Raw genomic sequence first — 19,174 nt, 5'->3', positions numbered from 1 at the left:
CTCTGCTTTGGGTTTAGGCCTCTTGAAACTGAGGAACACGTGCGCAGCCTGCCATCCCTAGCTGCGTCCTTATTGTGCTCAGCACCATCTCTGGCTGCCGGGCGGGGTTAGCTGTGCACGGGGCCGGCACAGGCAGCTGCCCGCGGGCTCCCAGGGCGCTGCCTGCTTTCTCCTCGTTGGCGGAGGCCCGGCGTGACCCGCAGCCGGCGCTCGGCCTCCTCGCCGTGACCCGGGGCGGTCGCCCGGCAACGGGGCGGCGATGGAGGCGCAGTCGCTGCCCGCGGCGCTGGCGCTGGTGGCGGGCGGCGGAGCGGGGCTCAGCCCGGAGAAGCGGGCGGCGCTGGGGGTATCGCTGCCGCTGCTGCAGCACAACTACCGCTTCGAGCGGGTCTGGTTCTGGGGCTGCATCCAGGGCGTGCGCGGCGCCTACTACATCGCCGAGGGGCTGCGCCCCGACCGCGCCGCGCCCCGCATCCGCCTCTACAGGTGCGGGGGCCGCCCTGGGCAGCTGGGGCAGGGGGGCCGGCTTGGGGCGGTGGGGAGATAAGGGAATCGAGGGGTGCTGTCCGGACGTCCTGGAGGGAGCCTCTCCGTGCCCTGAGGGGCCTGTTCTTTAACGGGCTCGGCCCTGCGTCCTGCTTGTCGTTGGCAGCTTGAACTGCTTGGATTGGAGCCTCCTGACACCAGCGACCAAGGAGATGGTTGCGCAGGCCGAGCAGCTGAAGGGCCGCTTTCAGGGTGATCCTTCTTTTGAGTACAACTTCGCTGAGATAAACCCACAAGCTGCTGAGACATTGTTTGAAGGTGGTAAGGAGGTAAATACAGCAAAACACTTTCGAACTCTTGTCTACAGTCGAGCCACTCGCACTGGACAGGTGGTGGCTCCTCCTCCTTGTTGTAATTAGCAGCCCAAGTCTGTAGTCAGGCAGAAGATACACAATTTCCTCTTCTTTGTCATTGTGTAGCAACAACTTCTTGATTGACCTCTTCAGTTATTTCCGGAGTTATATGGGGCTCAGAAACAGTATATATTTCTTATGCTTTATTATGAACAATTGGTACAGATTCTCACTTCAGTTTCTGAAGCAGGTAACTGCAGGCACCATTCTTTATAAATGAATAGAGAAGTCGTAAGTAGCTTAATTGTGAGGGAGGAAAGAATGGATCAAGAGAGGGATATTTATCTCTCTGGTGAATCTAAACTCTCTGCCCCTAGTCAAATTTTCTGTCATACCTTATGAGAAAAAAATCTGATTTGTGGTTCTCCTCTTAGTGCTATTGGGCTTCAAGCTGATGAGTCCATTGTGGTTTCTACTGTCACCTCCAGTTTATTTTCAGAAACGAAAACAAGGAAATTCCTGCCTTTAAAATTTCCCTATTTTTCGTTAAAGCCTGTGATAAAGGAGGAGGCCCGCCTCATAGCTACGATAGAACAGATAGACAGAGCAGTTGGTATCGTCCCCCGGGGGGCATTTGTGAAGACTCCTCTTGGGTCTGTGCATGAAAACAGACACTTTGAAGGTAAATTCTCATTGTCTTTATCAGTATCAACTGTACTTTGATCACAAAGGCTGTAAATTAAGATGACTTTCTCTAGCTGATGTTTTGATTTCAGTTTTTTTTTCCCTTGGGTAAGATGAACAGGGAGGAGAGAATCCAGTGCCACTTATGTTCAGGTGCATGATTCAACTATGGATGGGGAGAGAAGAATCAGTAATGGCTCTGATCTTTAAACCTGTAGTTTCATATGTCTTCATAAACTGTAGTTTGTGTCAGTGTTTAGCAATTTGGTGTCCATTGCTTATCTGGACTACAGTCAGTATGGTCCGCAATGCACAACATTAGGGAGTGCTGACATCTCTTTCTGAGAAGACTGTAGTCTTCTGCAGAGTCTACAGGAGAAAGATTGTGATTCTGCCCTATGCTGTGGGAATTAGAGAAACAATGTTGTACTTGACTGTATAATGAATGTTACCCTAGTTCACTGCATTAATGGTCACCAATGGCTCTTTGCAGGTCTGTCTTTGGTGGAGGCAAAAAAGTTAAGTTCCTATTTCCATTTCACTGAGCCTGTTAACCTGAAGAATAAAACCCTGCTGGAAAAGGCTAACCTGGACCCATCCACTGACTTTCTGGATTCTCTGGAGCATGATATCCCACAAGGTAAAGGGAGGAAAATCAACAGATGCAGTAAAAGGGAAGGCAGTTTGAGTAGTCTAGGAAACAGTGAGGTTACTGGTTTGGACTACTGTAGAGGTGGTATGCTTGGGAGAAGCTTCTGTGAATCTGTAAAAGAACTTTATCCTTTACTAAATATTGTAGTTAAGTCTCATTTTAAGCAATTCTAATTGCTTACAATAGTAAGATGTAAGTGTACTAGGGCCGTCACATCCTCTCAACAGGTCTGACCACACCAGCAGTTAACCCCTCAGCCTAAATGTCATATTCTCTCCTGACTTCTGTAAAGCCTGTGGCAAACTGGTATCCCTATGGGGAGAAATAACGCCACCTGTGATAGCAGGGAATTTATGTGGTTTGAAGTATTTCACACCTCCTGTCCCACCCAGCACTGCTCTTCTTTATCTTAATGGGCTCTCATTAACACCAGGCTGGTATCTCTGAGAGGCTGCATTCAAAAGTTCATTTGATAAACTATGTTAGAAATGCTGGAGTGTGGAATAGTCTGTACTCTGGTAGGACTATAAATTGTGGAAGGAGAAAAAAAGATAGCATACTGGAATGTATTTTCAGTTCACAACTCTACTGTTCTGCTGGACAACCATGAAATATATTTACAGCCTCTTCCAGGGATTCCTCTGGTAGAATATTTCCCTGAAGAGATGGGAATGGCTTGTTATTTGTTTCTAATTGCTTTTTGTTGATGTGCCGCACTTTTTTTTTTTGATTGGACCAAGTGCTTGTACATCCTGCTGTCTAGGAAGATTCTATGGACACAATCAGAACTTTAGGTTTGCTATTTTATTCCTACCCTGGAGTAGTAGAATAGGATGGCAGATGACTTGTGCCAGATGGAACTGAGTGGAGGGACAGTGAATTGCCAGTACTGTAAATAGGTTTTCAGGCACTCTCTCTCCTCCTCTCTCTCTCTTCCCCACTTCCCCCCCCTGCTTGTAATCTTCCCTTTGGCAAAAAAGAATTGCGAATAAACCTAGTGAGCTTCTGCCTGAATTCTGAACATTTTTGACTGTACAGAGCATAAACTGCTAAAATCTAAACCACTATTCAACTTACTGGGAGTGTCCTTGATGCAATCATTTTCCAGAGGTGTAGTCTGGAGAGACTGCACATTTTTACATACACTGGCTCATTGAGGTGACCTTTTTGACTCAAAAGAGTATTGCAAGGGGGGGATTAGTTCCTAGATATCTCCAAAGAAAATTTTAGCTGCTGTTTTGTACAGTAGTTCAGGTGTTGCTATTGTTTGCCTCCTCTCTGCTCCCTCCTTTATTTTCTCCCTCTCTTGTCATAGGGAGACATGCTGTGTGTTAGATGCGAAAATGGCAGTTTTGTTGAAGTCTTCAAATCAAATTTACCTTGTAGCTTTATTTTACCCAGTGGCAGATAGAAAGTAGGGCTCAACTGTGCCATTGCTGCGTTTGTCTTCCTGCAGCAATGAGAGGTCTGTGTAAGCAGGAACCTTTGCCCCCTTCCCAGGAGGGTGTTGCTGTTAGCACAGATCTCTCAGTCTCCCCCAAAAAAGTTACCTCTCAGAGACTACCTGAGCTCAAGTGCAGGTGAGTGCTTCTTAATGGAAAAGATTCATCATGGTGCCAGTGCAGCTCTGGTTGTTCTGTCCTGCTCTTTTTTGGACTGGGAATTGATGGAATGAGCTTGTCAGGTGAAGGAAATAAGACAGGAATTTGTTACAGCAAGGCATGTAGCCTCTCTAATTGCACTCTATCACATGCAGATAGGAGCTCTGACACTAAAGAAAGATCAACTCACCCTCCTTTAACAAGCGTTCAAGTTACCCAAAAGTACTGGTTGCTTGTGAAAATGTGTGTGTGTGTGGGGAAAGAACAGTGGGCAGACACAGGCTTTCTGCTGATTTTATCAGCATGGCTCTGCCAAAGTCACTCACTCCTGGTTGTGAGGCACTCAGATTCTGATTCTTGGATTACTTTCCTTCATCTGTGACAGTGCATGTTGGTTCTGACAGAGCAGAAAAAGCAGACAGTGCTTTTTCTATTTTGTGATGTGTTGTTCATAGCTCTGGCAAATCTCATTTTGACCTGAAGTTTTTTTTGCCTTTCCTGGTTAGATTCTCTCTTGAGCAGTTACTGTCAGAGCAGAAGTAGGAATTGTCAAATGGCATCTAGAATTGTGACTGAAGCCAGAATTTTCTCTGTCCTCAACAAATACACAAGAAGTGGACTGCGGATACGCAACATGGGAGTGATGCTCCCAGCCTCTAATAGCTAGAATTCCCCTAGCATCCTAAAAGACCTAAAGAACAGGACTGACAGATTAAGGGCTGATTTTAACCTGTCTAAAAGTAACAATTCTGTTGAATAGTTTTCTCTATTAATTGGAGACTTAGCATCTGTGATGGCTGTCAAGGGGGTAACTGTCATAAAATGTATGGTGTGTCATTATAGGAGAGCAGAGGTGTCTTACAGAATGGAAAGTTGGAGGCAGAAAGAACGTTTTATATGACAGCTGAGAGGTGGGAAGAAAGGAAGTTAAAAGTGGATTGAATAAAGGCAACAATGGTAAAAGCAGAGTTTAGTGCAAAATTGGAAAACCTGGAGTTTTGTAACAAAACTGTCTGCCATCCTTATCTTTGCCAGTGATATCTGTGGTGTTTGCAGGTTCCAAATTCTGTCTGTGTGTCTATCTATGAGGTTATCTGTGCACTTTTAAGAGTTCGGAACATATCGATGCTCCTCCTTTAATCATTCTGTGGGTCTGTCTGTTTATTCTTGATGTCTCAGCTTCCACAGACAAGTGACTGTGTGACTGAGCTTTTATTAAAAAAATACATTTTTAAAAATGATTGTAGGGAAAAGTGTCTTGCCTCAAAAGCATGAACATGGAGGGGTTGCAGTGCTGATCTTCTGACACTGCAGTATTAGATCATGTAAAGCTTTATTCTGATCCAAGTGGCCAGCTGGCCAGAACATTGCATGCTGGGATCTGTAGGTTTTGCTGGCCATATGTCTGCATTAAAGATAAGCTTGTTTGCTCTGGTCTAAGCAGACAATCTGCTCAACTTTATGCACAATTAGATGTGGCCTTTCAGCTGCTGGCACACTGCCAGCGTGGTCCTTTCTGCTGCATGCAGTTTGGAACCCTAAACTTACTATTTCAGGAACTAGGGTTGTGGCAGTTTTACATATGCTTATAGATAATGGAATGGCAAAGCAAATAGCAATAATTCCTAGCATGCCTACAGCATTTTCACTTGATCTAATGTTGTAGAGATATGAAATAATAGTCACTTGTCAGGCATTGATATGACGGGGAAAGTGAAAATAGAGGGTGAAGGTTGATTTTACTGTGACCGTGGTATCAGTCCAGACTGTGCTCCACTCTGCAAGGGTAAAGAAAGGGGGCGACAGAAAGCCTAAGGCACTGGTGTAAAGTGGAAAGCTTGGGAGGATGTGAGACAGGGGTGGAGAATGCAGTTCTTTGGCGCTTTCAAACTACAGTTCAGAAAAGCACTAACTTGACTCTGGGGGTTTGTTACAGATTACTGACTCAGATCACTTTGATATGGAGAGAAGGGACACCGACAGGACACTGTTAAAAACTGACAAACTGATGTGGGTGGGGAGGTATGTCTAGATAGGAAAAGATATGAGTAGAATTAGGTTTTATATGAGAAGACTTTCTTCAAAAGTCATGGCTCCCAGTCAATAAATAGCTGCTTTTGGCTGAAAGCCTACCACAGTTCACTTGTGGAATAGGAGCAGAAATTAGAATTTAAAAAGACACATAAAAGGAAATGCAGAAAGTTTGGAACAATTAATGACTTATATAAATTGGAATTTATAATGAGTAGAAAATGACAAAGGGAGCCAGAATAACCTGGAGTAGTCCATGACAACGGTAAGGCAGATTTATTTCAACTATATTGAGAAGAAAAGAAAGCATAGTAATGCTATTGGAAACTGTCACTAAATGGTGATGGTAAAAAGGCTGGTAAGAATGTGCAAGGGCAGCAGTGCTCAATATTTTTTTCTGGTTTGTTTTTGGAAAGAATATGGACTCACATTAAACAAAGACAATAAAATACTCTTTCAGACAGCTTTCAGACTGTTTGCTAAGAGAGGGAAGAGTTAAACAACCTTGTCTGTGAGTCAAAAGAATTCAAATGGCAGTCAAATAAGTTACTTCTGAAATCATTATCTCAGGAGACTTGGGGCATACTAACCTTTAATAAATCCCAGCATTGCAGAATTTCCCCCCTAAACTTAATCTTCATTAGTAGTTGAGATACAGAAATTGCCAAATGGATGTATTTCTGGAAGGGGTCAGAAGGGGCTTCAGCTGTGACCAGTGCTAGTACTGATATTCTTCAACTTACTTATAAATGATCTAGAAGTAAAGGATTGGTGGAGAGACAAAGAATGACAAGGGCAGGATAGATACAGAGATCTGGAAGACTCGGCTTACTTAAATACAGTACATTTTGATGTAGCTACCTGCAAAGTCACATATCTACAAGTAAGGATTAGAAGCCAGACTTTTAGATTTGTATTCTGGAAGCTGTAGCTCTGAAAACAAATCCAGGCACATCCCACTGAACAGCAGGTCCCAGTCTGATCCTGAAACATTTGATCTGCAGATACATAAACAAGGGCGTAGCAAATAGGAACAGGGAGGTGACTGTATTTTTGCATATACTGTTAGTGGAATCAGGATTGGATTACTGCACATTGCAAAATTGGAGAGTTGCAGAAAAGATTCAAGGGCTGGTGAGAGACATAAACAGTTCAATCTGTTTATCTTGTGGAAAAGACCATGAGAATGGCTGCATTACACTGTGTAAATACTCTGTGGAGTTTAAGTATTAGGTACTGAAGATCTATTTATTATAGCAGCGAAAGGCATAACAGGGATCAGCAGCTAAATATTATAGCCAGAAAAACTAAAATGAACAATGAAATTATTACGAGCTAGCAAGAGTAATGGATGTGCCTCTGTCTCTTGGTAGCTTAACATCATGCTGGATATCTTCCTGGAAAAGGTGTTTCATCCAAATGCAAATACAAGTTGATAGTCCCAGACCCGAGCAACTGAGTTCAGTTTAACGGGCAGTGGTATGTAGGAGTCCAGATTCCTGGTATGCCCGGCCATAAACTTGATGACAACCATGGAGGGTGATGTTTAGCTTGGGCTTCTTCATTGTCAGTGACAATAACACAAAGGTGACAATGGATTCCTGAAACAGTGACTGTAAGTGCAAATCAACTGGCTTGCTTTCTGAATTATGATTCATGAGGGCTCAAAAGAGGACTAAAAAGATTCCCGATTTGCTGCTGTCAATTGTGAACGATAATCTGGGGAGCTGAGACCTCTCAGATGTAATTGCTGACTCTAATGCCAGGAGAAATTTTATAGCATCAATCTAAATGGGTATAGAGTGGCAGGATGCATCACAGTGAGTCTTGTCTACTTGCTGTTTAAGATTAAAGTAGAGGAAAAGTGCCTAGACAGAAGATAATTTCAACTCCTTTAGCATTTTGACTGTGGAGGAAGTGACAGCCACTTGGTCTGTAGCTCTATTTCTTCATCTGAAAGTACAGTGGTTTTGGAGCATTCCTTATACAGCATTACAGACAAAGGGATCTGTGGCCATTTCTTTGGCTGAATACTTTGGGCACTAGCCTTTCTGTAAACTCGCTGAACAGTAGTGTGGGTTAGAACGCTAACCTCCTGTCCTCTAAGCTTCATTGGCACACTCTTTATCGGTTTAGCAAAAGCTGGTGCTTAATGTGCCCTTGAAGATAGAGGGGTTGCATTTCTAAGTGGGAGATAGTTTCTGTGGACACTCTCAAGGGCCATTTTGGTAGCCCCACTTGGCTGTCCCAAAAGCCCGGGTGCAGGAAAGAACAAGACCAGGAGGCACAAACCTGCTTTATCTCCATGCATTAACACACCTATTTAACTCCCTTTTGGCCCTCCCCCCTTCCTCCCCTCCCCGGCCTTCAAGGCTATTAATCCCCTATCAGCCTCGGACTCCAGCCATTTGAAGAGCCTGTGTCTGCAGAGGTATTTACAGCCCCAGCCCGCCAGCAGAGCGCAAGGGCCCGTTATCAGGGCTGTAAGACAAATGGCTGCCTATCTCCCCAGTGGCCTTGCAAAATCCAGCAAAGTGCTATGCTGTGCTGGCCACCTACTTTCACCCAGCCTCCCTTCTCTGCTAACATTTCACAGATGTGACCTGAGCCCTCCCCTTTCATTGCTTAACAATAAGCAGCACCTCCCCAGCTCTGTGAAAGCCGAGAGCAAGAGCACTTTACTTCTTAGCCTGCCAAGAGCCACACGGGGACAAGGCTTTTCAAGCTGTCTCACTGAAATCCAAACTAAAAGACTCGTAATAAATGAGAGGGCAGTGCTTCATGTTCGTAAGGATAAAAACAGGTAGCCAAAATGTAGACTGAAATATCTAGCATGGCTCACAGCTATCCTTATTCCTTGTTGGATTTATCCTAAGGCTTGGTTTATGTGTGAAACTGAACTACAGTATCCCGTGGAGTTACCTGACAAGTGGTTTTGACAAACAAGCCTTAGAACAGTGTTAGAGAAGGAGTAGAACAGATTAGTGTGCATGAAAACAGTCGAATTTCAGATCTGAAAACTGAACCCAGAAGCTGGCCCAGTGGGTTATTAGTAAAAGCATTGGTACCTGAAGTTCTCTGTTAAAACTGAAGTCGGCCATCCCCAGAAATTTCAGGATGGCTCTAGCTGCTGTCTTCCAGCAGGGTGCACTATGGTGCCAGCAATGTCAGTGAGCACAGAAAGGAAACCACAGAAAAGTAAAACAGAAAGAAAAGCACCAAGAGCAGCATCAAATCGAGAAGGTATGGCCTGAGTTTCTGGACTGTGTATGATATACTGACCTCCTGAACTGCAGGTATAGAGAAGATACTCTCTCCCTTCCAAACTAAGGCAAATTCTGGAGCTGTCACTGGGTTTTTCAATAGCTTTCTTATTATCATTAGCGATCATAAGCATGCAATGGACATACACAAATACATAATTGTGTCCCCTACATCCTTCAAAAGTAGAGGCACTCTTCATTTTTGCTAGTGATGTGTGGACTGGGAAGCTTTAGAGGCCGTTAAAGCCATTGCTGCAGTGACCCAAGAGAGTTATCTGGGAACAAGACAATATGTCACTCCCACAAGCTGGGGTGCTGCCAGCTCAGGAGTTCAAGATCAGATTGGAACCTCTCATGTGGGAGCACAGTAGGAGGACTCCAGAACCAGTCAGTATTATAGCTTTTGACTATCTTGATTTCTGGAAAGGAGACTGTTTTCCTTGGGCTTTGTATCTATGGTTAATAAAGCAGTGCATTCACTGCTTTTGGGTCCTAGATCTATATCACCTCAGGGGTCTTGTTTAATCAGAGATCTTGGATGAGTTTATACTGGAGCAGGGCTGCCCATCAACTGAGAGCTGTGGTGGAGTCCTTTGCCCTCCTGACTGCTCTAGCGAAAGAATGAGGACAGAAGCAAAGACTTCATAGCTACTATCCAGGGATTGTATTTAAAGTTTCTTTTCCCCTCAGTGAAAGAAATCATGACCCACCCTGTCTCCATTTCAGCTCCTGGTTCGCTGGATATGAAAAGGAGATGAACTTCTTGCTGAACTGCTGGGAAATGCTGGTAAAGCCTTATAGAACCAGAAGCTGTAGTTTTATCACCACATCAGTCAGCCTTGGCCTAACCCTTTCTCTAGGGAACGATGAAAAATTACTTGTGGGGGAAATCCTAGGACATGCTGTGTGTCACTGAAGTCAAAACGAGGTCAGCTTTTCCTAGGAGCGATCAGTCTCTGAAGGGGCTCCACGTAATGAGTGGCAGCTCCTGCCTGCGCAGCCGTTGGCATTGGTGCCAGCCCTAAATACAGTTTTGCTTTGCTGTTTGCTGCTCCTTTGGCCATGGAGCTCTTGCAAGGAGGAAGTCAATGGGCATTGTCTTGTTTCACTGTACACAAATATCATATGGATGGAAATTGTGCACACTGAAGGGGTGCATGGCTGTGTGTGGAGGGAGAAGGACAAGGGACAATTTATCTGTGGGTATATTTGTAAAGCAGTTGTGCTGTGCAGAGATGGCTAGGCTATCCCAGGCATTGAAAGATGCTCAGCCATCTTTAGCGTTCAGAATTAGCTTGAGTATCAACACTGCACTGTGCTGTGTGGATATGCTCCATGGGACAGTCTTCTCAGAAAACTGTAAACTCTTTGAGTAATTTGGTCCAGAATTCATACCTAGTTTAGCAGGAAAACATCAACAGTTTGTAATCCATGCCATCTGTTCCTCATCTTAAGCTCTTTTAACTAGCCCTGCTAATTTGATGATGAGGTAGGAAGTATGACTGGGGGACTGACAGGGTTTGTGGCCTTGCCCCTCCTGCAGGAGAGCAAATTGGATGTGCTCTAAGCATTCAGTGGGTTTTGAATACCAGCATCGACTGCTTTGTGTTCTCTCAGAATTCAGAGATCAATGTGAGGTTCTTTGCCCCTAATCCAGCCCCTGTTCATCATTATCACCTCCTCAAAGTGGCCAGTGCTTTGTTACCAGGAAAGGAAAAATCTTACAAGGTGGCCATAATCTCTTCTGAGAGTCAGACAGATATTCTCCTGTGGGTAAGAAAGTGACAGTGACCGAAAGCTCTAGGGGGAAGCAGGCTAGAACAAAGCTGTCCATTGCAACCTTTCATCAAACTGTTAATCTTTCTTTCAAAGACATCACATTTGTTTGGTGACAAAAGCCCCAAAGAAGCTGAATTGAGCCTGAAATCCTGTAGCAAGATTTAGAGGAAGCGTCTTTCATTTGGAGCAGGGAGGGGCGAGAGACTCCTTTTTCTTCTTACCAGCCAATGGGCTCAGAGAAGCCCACGAAGGTGACGGATTAATGCAGGGGCTCCCCAGGTAGATGCTACGTGACTCCTGGCACGCTCCAAAAACGTTTCCACAGCGACCAGCTGAACAAGAAATATGGAGTGTGATGAGATCCAGCATAAACTTGCTTTGGAAGGAGGGTGATTTGCCACTGAGCAATTTCTAAATTTACTACAGAAGACCCAAGACACAATGATCTGTACTGTAGTTGTCAGAATACAAATAGCAGGGATTTTAATCAGTTTTTCCTACTCCTTATAAGTTTTGATTGCTTATTGTCTTGCTGTTTCCTCCAGTGCATAGCCCCATTCCAAATCTTTGTTCTGGATGCTTTCTGTGCAGCCTGCATCTTTTTCTTAATTAGAATATTTTTTTTTTCTTTTGTTTTATCAGGTGGATTTAGGACTAAGGGGCAAACTAACAGGGCTATAAGAGAGGCTGTAATTTGATGTGTATTCTGTGCTAGCTTTTTCAGTCCTTCACATCCTCTGCTGCTCATTTATATCTGTGTATTGTCCCTTCTTTTGTGTTGGCATTGCTAGCTGTGCAGCCAGATTCCAGCTGGAAAAACATTATTTTTGTCTAATATATTTTTTAGTCAGATCATTTCACTGACCTGGCTCACTGAGCAGTAAATAAACACTTTTGTGGTCTCTGTGATGGAAGAGTGATGAGGGCGGGAATAAGGGTTTGAGGGCAGAGGCTGCTTCAATTGGATTAAGCAGCACTGTTGTCAGATTTCTAAGAATGGCCTGAATTTCACCCAGTACTTGGAGGTACCTGAATGCTGTGCATCTAGGACAGCACTGCAATCTCTAGTCTTCCTTGTCAGCAGGAAACGGGTTCTTCATGTATAAATGGCAGGTCCAGGCCAGTCTTAATCATTTCTACTGCAGACACGTTCCCAGTGGGAGAGAATAATGGAGAGGAAAAGCCTCTGAAGTAAGATCATTTTACTTTGAGGTTTGGGAATGGTTGTATTTGTGTGTCAAGGACACGGCAGGCATTAGGACCACGCAAGAGCCACTTGGCAGCATTTGACTGTTTGTAAGCTGTGCTTTTCTGGCACTGGAGGCTTTTAAAAATAGTACTGAACCTGCAACCAGTCTGTGTTTTTATTTAATTATTATTAAATAGTTATACGGGGAATTGGAAATATTGACAGCAGTGTTAACATATGGGGTGCAGGTGGTGTGTCAAGCAAATGAAGGAGATTTAGTTTGCAGCCAGTAAGTGGCATGAAGGAGTTTGGGCCCCACATAAGAGTGTTTGGATGTGTCCTTATGGCTGATAGGCTGTGCACGAAACGTCCGTGTGGCACAATTTGTTGAGAGCCAAACCACGGTGACCTTTTCTCACAGCTGCTCTGCTTTGCAATTTGTCTTTGTTTGCTACAGACAGCAAATTAGAAGTAGGAAGCTCTTCCCAGTTTAGGATTTTATGCTGAAGTGAAATGGAAGCTAAATCCTATGGGTGTAGTGAGGCTTTGTCAGAGCTAAGTGCTTGGAGTCACACAGCCAAGAGGAGCTGCTTTTGCAGAGTGAAATGGTTATGTCCTTCTCTGGGTGTTAATATTTGTCCTATAACTCCGTACTTGACTCTCTCTCAGGACTAACTGCAGGAACATACCTTGTAACTTGCTCTTGTGGCAGCATATTGTGTTAACAGTAAGTGCAACCACGCTGTAGCTGCTTTTCCCTTGAGACTTTTACTCCTTTGAAGAGGAATTGATAATGTCACTTTTATGACCCTCTGTGAGCTTTTGTGATGTGGAGCCTCTCTATCAGGCTGTCTAGCTCTTAAGGCTGTTTCTTCTCAAGCTTGCACTAAAATGAGGCATTGCTGAATCACCTCCAAAGCAGCGTTATAAGAGGTCACACTGAAAGTGGACCAGTTACGGCAGGAAAGTTCTTCTGCAAACAGCCCTCCTAAATGGATTTTGTTTAAAAGCTCATGTCTCATGCACTCTGTTGCCTCTGTGGATTATAAGATTCAGCCCATAGCTGAGGCAGACATGGACGATGAGGCATGGATTTCTATTAGCGACTGGAAAGGAAGAAGCAGCTGAGGAGGTTGACTTTTGAAATTCAGCCCTGGTGTCCTGGCAGCTGTTGAAGGGCCATAAAAAGGCAGTGGTTTAACACTGGGTGAGCATCAGGATCTTCAAAGTACTTTCTTGTTTGGGAAAGATGTAAGGAACTCCTCAGAATTCCTGCCTGTGTTGGGAGGGGTGGAGGCTGCAGCCTGGTCCAAACAGGGAATAGGAAGCTCCAGATCTTCATCCAGCAAATGCTTTTCCCATGCTCTTTCCTCCCACACAGCAGCTCCCTCCCTTCCCTTCTGGAGCAGCAACAGGCAATAGTTTCAGCACAGACAGTGCTTGGCTTTCTTAGGTTTGCTGGGTGCAGCTTAAGAATTAACTTGCTCTTTTAAAAAAATGTATTTTGAAGATTGGGAAACTCACCAGAGCAGTTACTGGTAGAAATCTCTAGCGTGAGAGCAATGACCTCCAGTTCCCTGCACCTCACTGAGCTTTGCATGATGAGTTAACTCTGCTGCCTGATTTAGGGGCAGCACAGGCTACAGCTCACACGTAGATAAAAGTTAAAATCAGTACTTAACTCTAGGAAATTGAGATTTTACTTGCTGGCTTCTAGTTCTAGTTGTATTCCCTCCAATGCAAATAACAGAGCTTTAAAATCTTTTTTTCTAGACAACTTTTATCTAGGAGTATTGGTGTACCTTACAGATTGATGCTTTGAGCTTCCCAGCCTCCTAGTAAGAGACATATTGTCTGACATAGGGACTGCCATGGGATATTCTCAGCCAATGTTAGAAGGGATTTGAACCCAGCAACCTACTTCTGCATTTTTATAGTAATATGGACCTACAGCTACCTATGCAATGATTTTACTCCAAGAACTATTTGCGATAGCAGGGAAGTTTAAAAAAAAAGAGAAAGAAAAAAAGAAGGATAAACCTAGCATTTAATTTTTATAATTCTCCTCATCTCTTTTTATATTGTATTATTAAATGCATTTTTAAGACTTTCTCTTGAAGGAGAAAGAAGGTATATTCATTTTGAGCCATTATTTCATATTGTTCATTAGGTAGTGATTAAAGTGCTTTTAGAGTGATTTATGACATCTATATTTCAAACTCCTACAAGAAAGGTGGGCCTGAAAAAGCATCTTGTTTGAATATTGTGAGATTTGAGCTGTGATGGAGAGAATACAACTGCTTTGGATCTTTCCAAGAGAATAACTTTCTCCATGTCTCACGAGTTCAAATTTTGTTTTCTGCACCATTTCCTCAAATACAGGTAATATGGTGAGGTATGGGGGGAAAAAAAAGTATGGAGACAACAGGCTATAATTTCTTCCTTTAAAGAAAAGGACCGAAGAATCCAGGTAAGTTCCAGAACTTTAATGTGATGTCTTCTAAGAAGACACACCAGCATTTTGTATCAAATGCAGTTTCTGAATGGGTTTTGTGCGTTGCAAAATCCAGTTTAGAAAAAGTACGTTGAATAAATCATCTTTGATAACTGGGTTAGAAAAACGTCCCCAATGATCTGGTTAGTAAAAGGTGGAAGGTGGCACTGCTGCTACTCTTTTGCTCTGCAGAATAAAGAGCAGCTCTAGGACTAATGATCATTCTGGCTGAAAACAGGAACTGAGTGAAAATGACATTACAGTTTGCAGCAGTTTCTTGTAATCTTTTCCTGTTCTCAACCTTTGTTGTGCCAGTCCAGTTGGAACTGGCCTTAAGTAACCTGCTTGCTTTGTTCAGGTCCTCATTTCACAGAAAGACCTATGCAGCATCAGCAAAACTTTATTGTCCATATTTGCGTAGAATTAGATGCAGAATGAAGGGCCAGAAAAGACCTAGAAAGTTTAACAATAATAATATTCCCCAAAGGTCTCACATTTATGAAATGACAAATATGAGCCCTTTGAGAGTTTGCAGCTTGGACAGATGCTGGGGAAATACAGCAGCTGCACATGACAGCCATCAGAGATCTAGAACGAAAGTGAATGGAGGTGTCTTCAATTACATCTGTCCATTTCTGCCAGGTGTGAAGGTGCATGGGAAGTTCCTTTGATCAGCAGAGTTAACTGCTGATGAATATTCCACTGAGATTGATAAGCCTGTGTGTCACTGGGTAAGTGCTCTGAGAAAATCATGGATCCATGTACTCTACTGCCTCAGAGCACAGATATGGGAATTTAATCATGTTGAACTTGATTTACTCTATCCCCTCTGTGAACTTGTCCAACAAAAAGATGTTTGAATCTAGATATAATTCTAAGAGCATTAATATCCCTGTTTACCCTCTCACCTTTCCCATTTGTCATGCTCCAGGCATCTCTTTCTGTTCTTCATAAATACTTTGGAGCACAGGGTTCATGTGTGTACATGAACATATATATACATATACATATACATGTACACAGGCTGTTGGATGCTTCCGGTATGTTGGGAGGCATTAGCAAATTAGATAATCCCTGAAGGCCTTCACCACCTAGCAAGGCAAGGCACAGTCCTATTCTTGACAGACTTGCTTCTCAGAGGACTGGTCCTAAATCAAAGACAATGAGAGTTCCTCATTCCATTATCTTGTTGTCGGAGAAACTTTTCCCAAAGTTTACAGTGTGTCATCCTCCCCTTTCCTGCAAACTAACCTGCAGCAAGAACTACCAGTATTTAGATAAAGGGCTTGCAGATCATTTCTCCAAGTTCAAGCTGCGAGAATCCTGTACTGGGAGCAAAGTCAATTCAAAGGAGAAATTGAGAAAGTTATTGGTCACTATTACATTTAGACCTATTTGCTTGCCACTTGTTACTAAATACCTCTATACACAGTCATGCTACTACCACTGGCAAATGCTGAAAACTTCTAGAAACAAGGTTCAAGAAACTGAAAGCTTGTCCTTTTGACAGTAGATGGCTGTTAGTGCTTCAGTCACTGGATAATGTCTTGTAGTGAAGTATTCTTCATTTGGGTTTCCATGCTATCCAAGTGGTGAAGTTTCTCAAGAACATGCAGATTTTGTTGGAGACCCATTCAATCAGAATTTGTAATCCCAGCGGCTGAACCATAATATGTATTTTTACTCCAGGTATGAAAAAGATCCAGACTAGTTTGTGTGGCACTGGAGAGACTGGATGGGAGATTCGGGTTGCCTTGTATGTGAAACCATTGCTTGTGAAGACAGCTTGTGTTTTAACTAGGACCTGCTCAAAGAATGTCACAGTGCAAGTAATGTTGAAAGATGGCACACACCTGTATTGACCCTCCCATATCAAGTAGTGCTCTGCTTTACTGGGATCCTAGCTGTTTGTCTTTAGTGGAAACGTGGAGTGGAGTGAGTGAGTGAGTTCCCCAGAGCAGAACTCTCCTGAGTCAAAAGACTGTGAAAGTCTCTTCTGTACTTCTGTCTGGCAGCTAGAGTCAGTCTGTCAGAAAGGAGGTAGGCATTCTTGCTCTTCACTGAGTTCCGTGTTTGCACATGACTGAAGAGGGTACTTTGAGAGGTAACATAAAAGATGACACAGGACTTGGGTATATTATAGTATAACAAATCTGTGGAACTTCCTCCTGAAGGAGACATGGGAAACAATGGTCCAAGAAACTTTTGAAAAGTACACAAATACAAAGAAAAGAGAAGACAGAGTAACAGGTGAGCAGCACAAATCACAAGACCTGCTATTACAGTGCTTTGAATTGTGTTACTCCTTTCTGATTCTGCAGCTACCATGTAAACATTTCCACTCAACTTCTTCCCTCAAGCCCTCAACTACTGTAGTTTGCCATGAACTGTGTAAGAGACTACATGTACCACAAGCAAGTATGCAAGAGCCCAACACTACACAAACATAGATTGCCCAGCTAGCTGCTGCCTTGTGGCTGCCAGGCAAGCCTAACAGCCTGTGCTTCCTTGCTGGCAGACCAAACAAATAGCTTCAGGAGCTGCAGTCAACCATTGGACCTCCTGGGGGAGACCTGTTGTAGGAACTTGCGGTGTTAAAGCCTTTCAGCCCTTTGTCAGATGTGACTAAAATTGGCCAAGAGTCACAAGTGAGTGGGAAGGGGAGAACTGGCAGCTGACAGCAATCACAGAAGTCCTTCCCCAGGTTAACCATGACGTGAGTAAGCATGAGTCATAGCACAAATTGATGAGCCTAAAATTATCTACAAGGATGAATATCGCCTAACTGGCCCGGCACATTATGGGCTTTCTGCTTACTCTGGAATTGGCAGATTTTGGCTTTGGGTGCAGATAGGCTGACTGCCTGACTCCAGGCCAGTAGTAGCCTGACAGCTCCAACTGCAATTTTTTAAAAAATTTGGGCGTGCTCCTTTTTCTTTTAAATGGAGATTCAGCAGGAACCTTCTTCCCTATATTGTAGCCTCTAGGCACTACCGATTTGGTGCTGAAGCTGGTATTTTCTTCTCTTGGAAGCTCCTAGCCCTCCAGCATTGAATCCAAGCCGATTCTTCATCCCCCTCCCCTCTGGCATAGTTCCCAGGCTGTCATGTCAGATGCAAAATAAATACTCAGTGGCTCAGAGCTCCTTGTATCCAGAAGAAACTGCATTTTCACACTGGCTCTGAACCTCCTCTGCAGAGACAAAGCAAAACTAATGTGGAAACTAATCCCTTTGCCCCTACCACGCACATCCTCTTCAATGGTGGAGCCAAGAAAGACTGAAGAGAATCAAACTTTTCCGTAAATTTCTCAGAGATAGGAAATACCCTGCTTTTCACTTTCTCCCTCTTTCCCAGTCACTATATCAGGAAAGCACCTCTCCCTACTACTAATGCTAAAAGTTTATTTTAAGGACAAATTTCATACCTATGTAGGATTGCTATAGCTAATCTTGGCTCTCTATAGCTATTAGCTAGACCAAGTAGGTGGCAGAGCTTGTTAGAGTAACTGCTGCCCACTCAGAAACAGCCAAGAATAGCTGGAGCCTCTCCTGGGGATCAACTATACAAGTCTGGAGCTCAAGGGGTCCCTTCCTGTGACGCATATGACATTACCATCATAGCCATGGAAATATGCTACTATGTGAACTGAGACACAGACATCTGGAAACAAGGGCAGCCTGTAGTGCTGAAGTGACAAAAGAAAAAAAGAGCATCGAGGTTGCTGGTCTCCCTGACTTCCCTCTTTTCAGGTGTCAGAAACGCCAGTGCAGCCTCGTGCACTGTTAACTGGTCAAGCAGAACCCATGGCAGTCCTTCTTTCAGCTTAGGGATAGCTTGTTCCAGGAACGCTGCCTCTTTCTCTTGCCCAGTGATTCACTTGCACATCTTCTCGCACAGGCTCCTGGAGTGTCCAGTTAGAGAAGGGAGGTGCTGTGGTCGTGCTGCGGAGCCTGCTGTGGCTGGGACTGACGTTCTACCATGTCCCAATGACCAAGCAATATGGCTACATCTACTTTGGCACTGGTGAGAAGAACGTGGATCTGCCCTTCATGCTGTGACTCCCCTGTCTGCCACAAGGACTCAAGAACTAAAGAACATTTTGATTTTATTGTTAGGAGATTTTTGTTTACTGCTTGTTCTAATAAATGTGTGAAACCTCTGCTCTTTGAGCAAGATTCTTTTGTACCTGGACTCTGGCCCTGATTCTTTTGTTGGGACTTCACTGAATCCAATCCAGATTGGATTCCCTGTAATGTGTCACTGCAGATCCTTTAGATAGTAACAAATGGCATTTTCTTCCATAACAGGTGAAGCTCTAGGTCAGAAATCAAAACTAGGCCATCTGTCTGATTACAAAGACACCTTGTTTACACAAGAACTAATTTGGAGACAACATGAACGAATACCTGCTGTCACCCACGAATGACAAAAACAGAATTGGAGTCAGAGTAGAAAGCAGACAGATACTGTAAGGGATCTGTACTAAACCCTGAACTCTGGAAAGGCATATCCAAGAGAGGACAGTATTTAGTTTTTCAGATGTTAGGTTTCACCAAAATTAGAGGGGTCATGGAATCACAGAATATGCTTAGTTGGAAGTGACCCACAAGGATCATTGAGTCCAACCCTTAGCCCTGCTC

At 43.7% G+C, this 19,174-nt stretch overlaps 1 protein-coding gene across 2 annotated transcripts; it reads left to right on the top strand.

The window, feature by feature from the left end:
• The first annotated feature begins 249 nt into the window (after positions 1-249).
• Positions 250-18,696, top strand: RSPH9 (radial spoke head 9 homolog). Of its 2 annotated transcripts, none has more exons than XM_027641549.1 (5): positions 250-486; positions 653-815; positions 1,392-1,521; positions 2,017-2,163; positions 18,432-18,696. In XM_027641549.1, exons 1-5 carry the CDS (start codon positions 260-262, stop codon positions 18,590-18,592), a joined length of 828 nt encoding a protein of 275 aa, XP_027497350.1. In that variant the 5' UTR covers positions 250-259; the 3' UTR covers positions 18,593-18,696. The 2 variants fall into 2 exon arrangements, with proteins under 2 accessions (XP_027497350.1, XP_027497351.1); XM_027641550.1 differs by lacking the exon at positions 18,432-18,696 and adding an exon at positions 4,620-4,717.
• The last annotated feature ends 478 nt before the right edge of the window (positions 18,697-19,174 follow it).

This window comes from Corapipo altera, unplaced genomic scaffold, assembly GCF_003945725.1.
Source record: "Corapipo altera isolate COAL_440 unplaced genomic scaffold, ASM394572v1 48b, whole genome shotgun sequence".
Taxonomy (NCBI): Eukaryota; Metazoa; Chordata; class Aves; order Passeriformes; family Pipridae; genus Corapipo; species Corapipo altera.
This window is presented reverse-complemented; position numbering and strand designations above follow the sequence as displayed.

Bases quoted from the DNA above. Each gene is read 5' to 3' on its own strand.
- RSPH9 (XM_027641549.1), top strand. From the start codon at position 260: ATGGAGGCGCAGTCGCTGCCCGCGGCGCTGGCGCTGGTGGCGGGCGGC. The intron at 487-652 runs GTGCGGGGGCCG...TGTCGTTGGCAG, and splicing joins CCCCGCATCCGCCTCTACAG to CTTGAACTGCTTGGATTGGA. The intron at 1,522-2,016 runs GTAAATTCTCAT...GGCTCTTTGCAG, and splicing joins TGAAAACAGACACTTTGAAG to GTCTGTCTTTGGTGGAGGCA.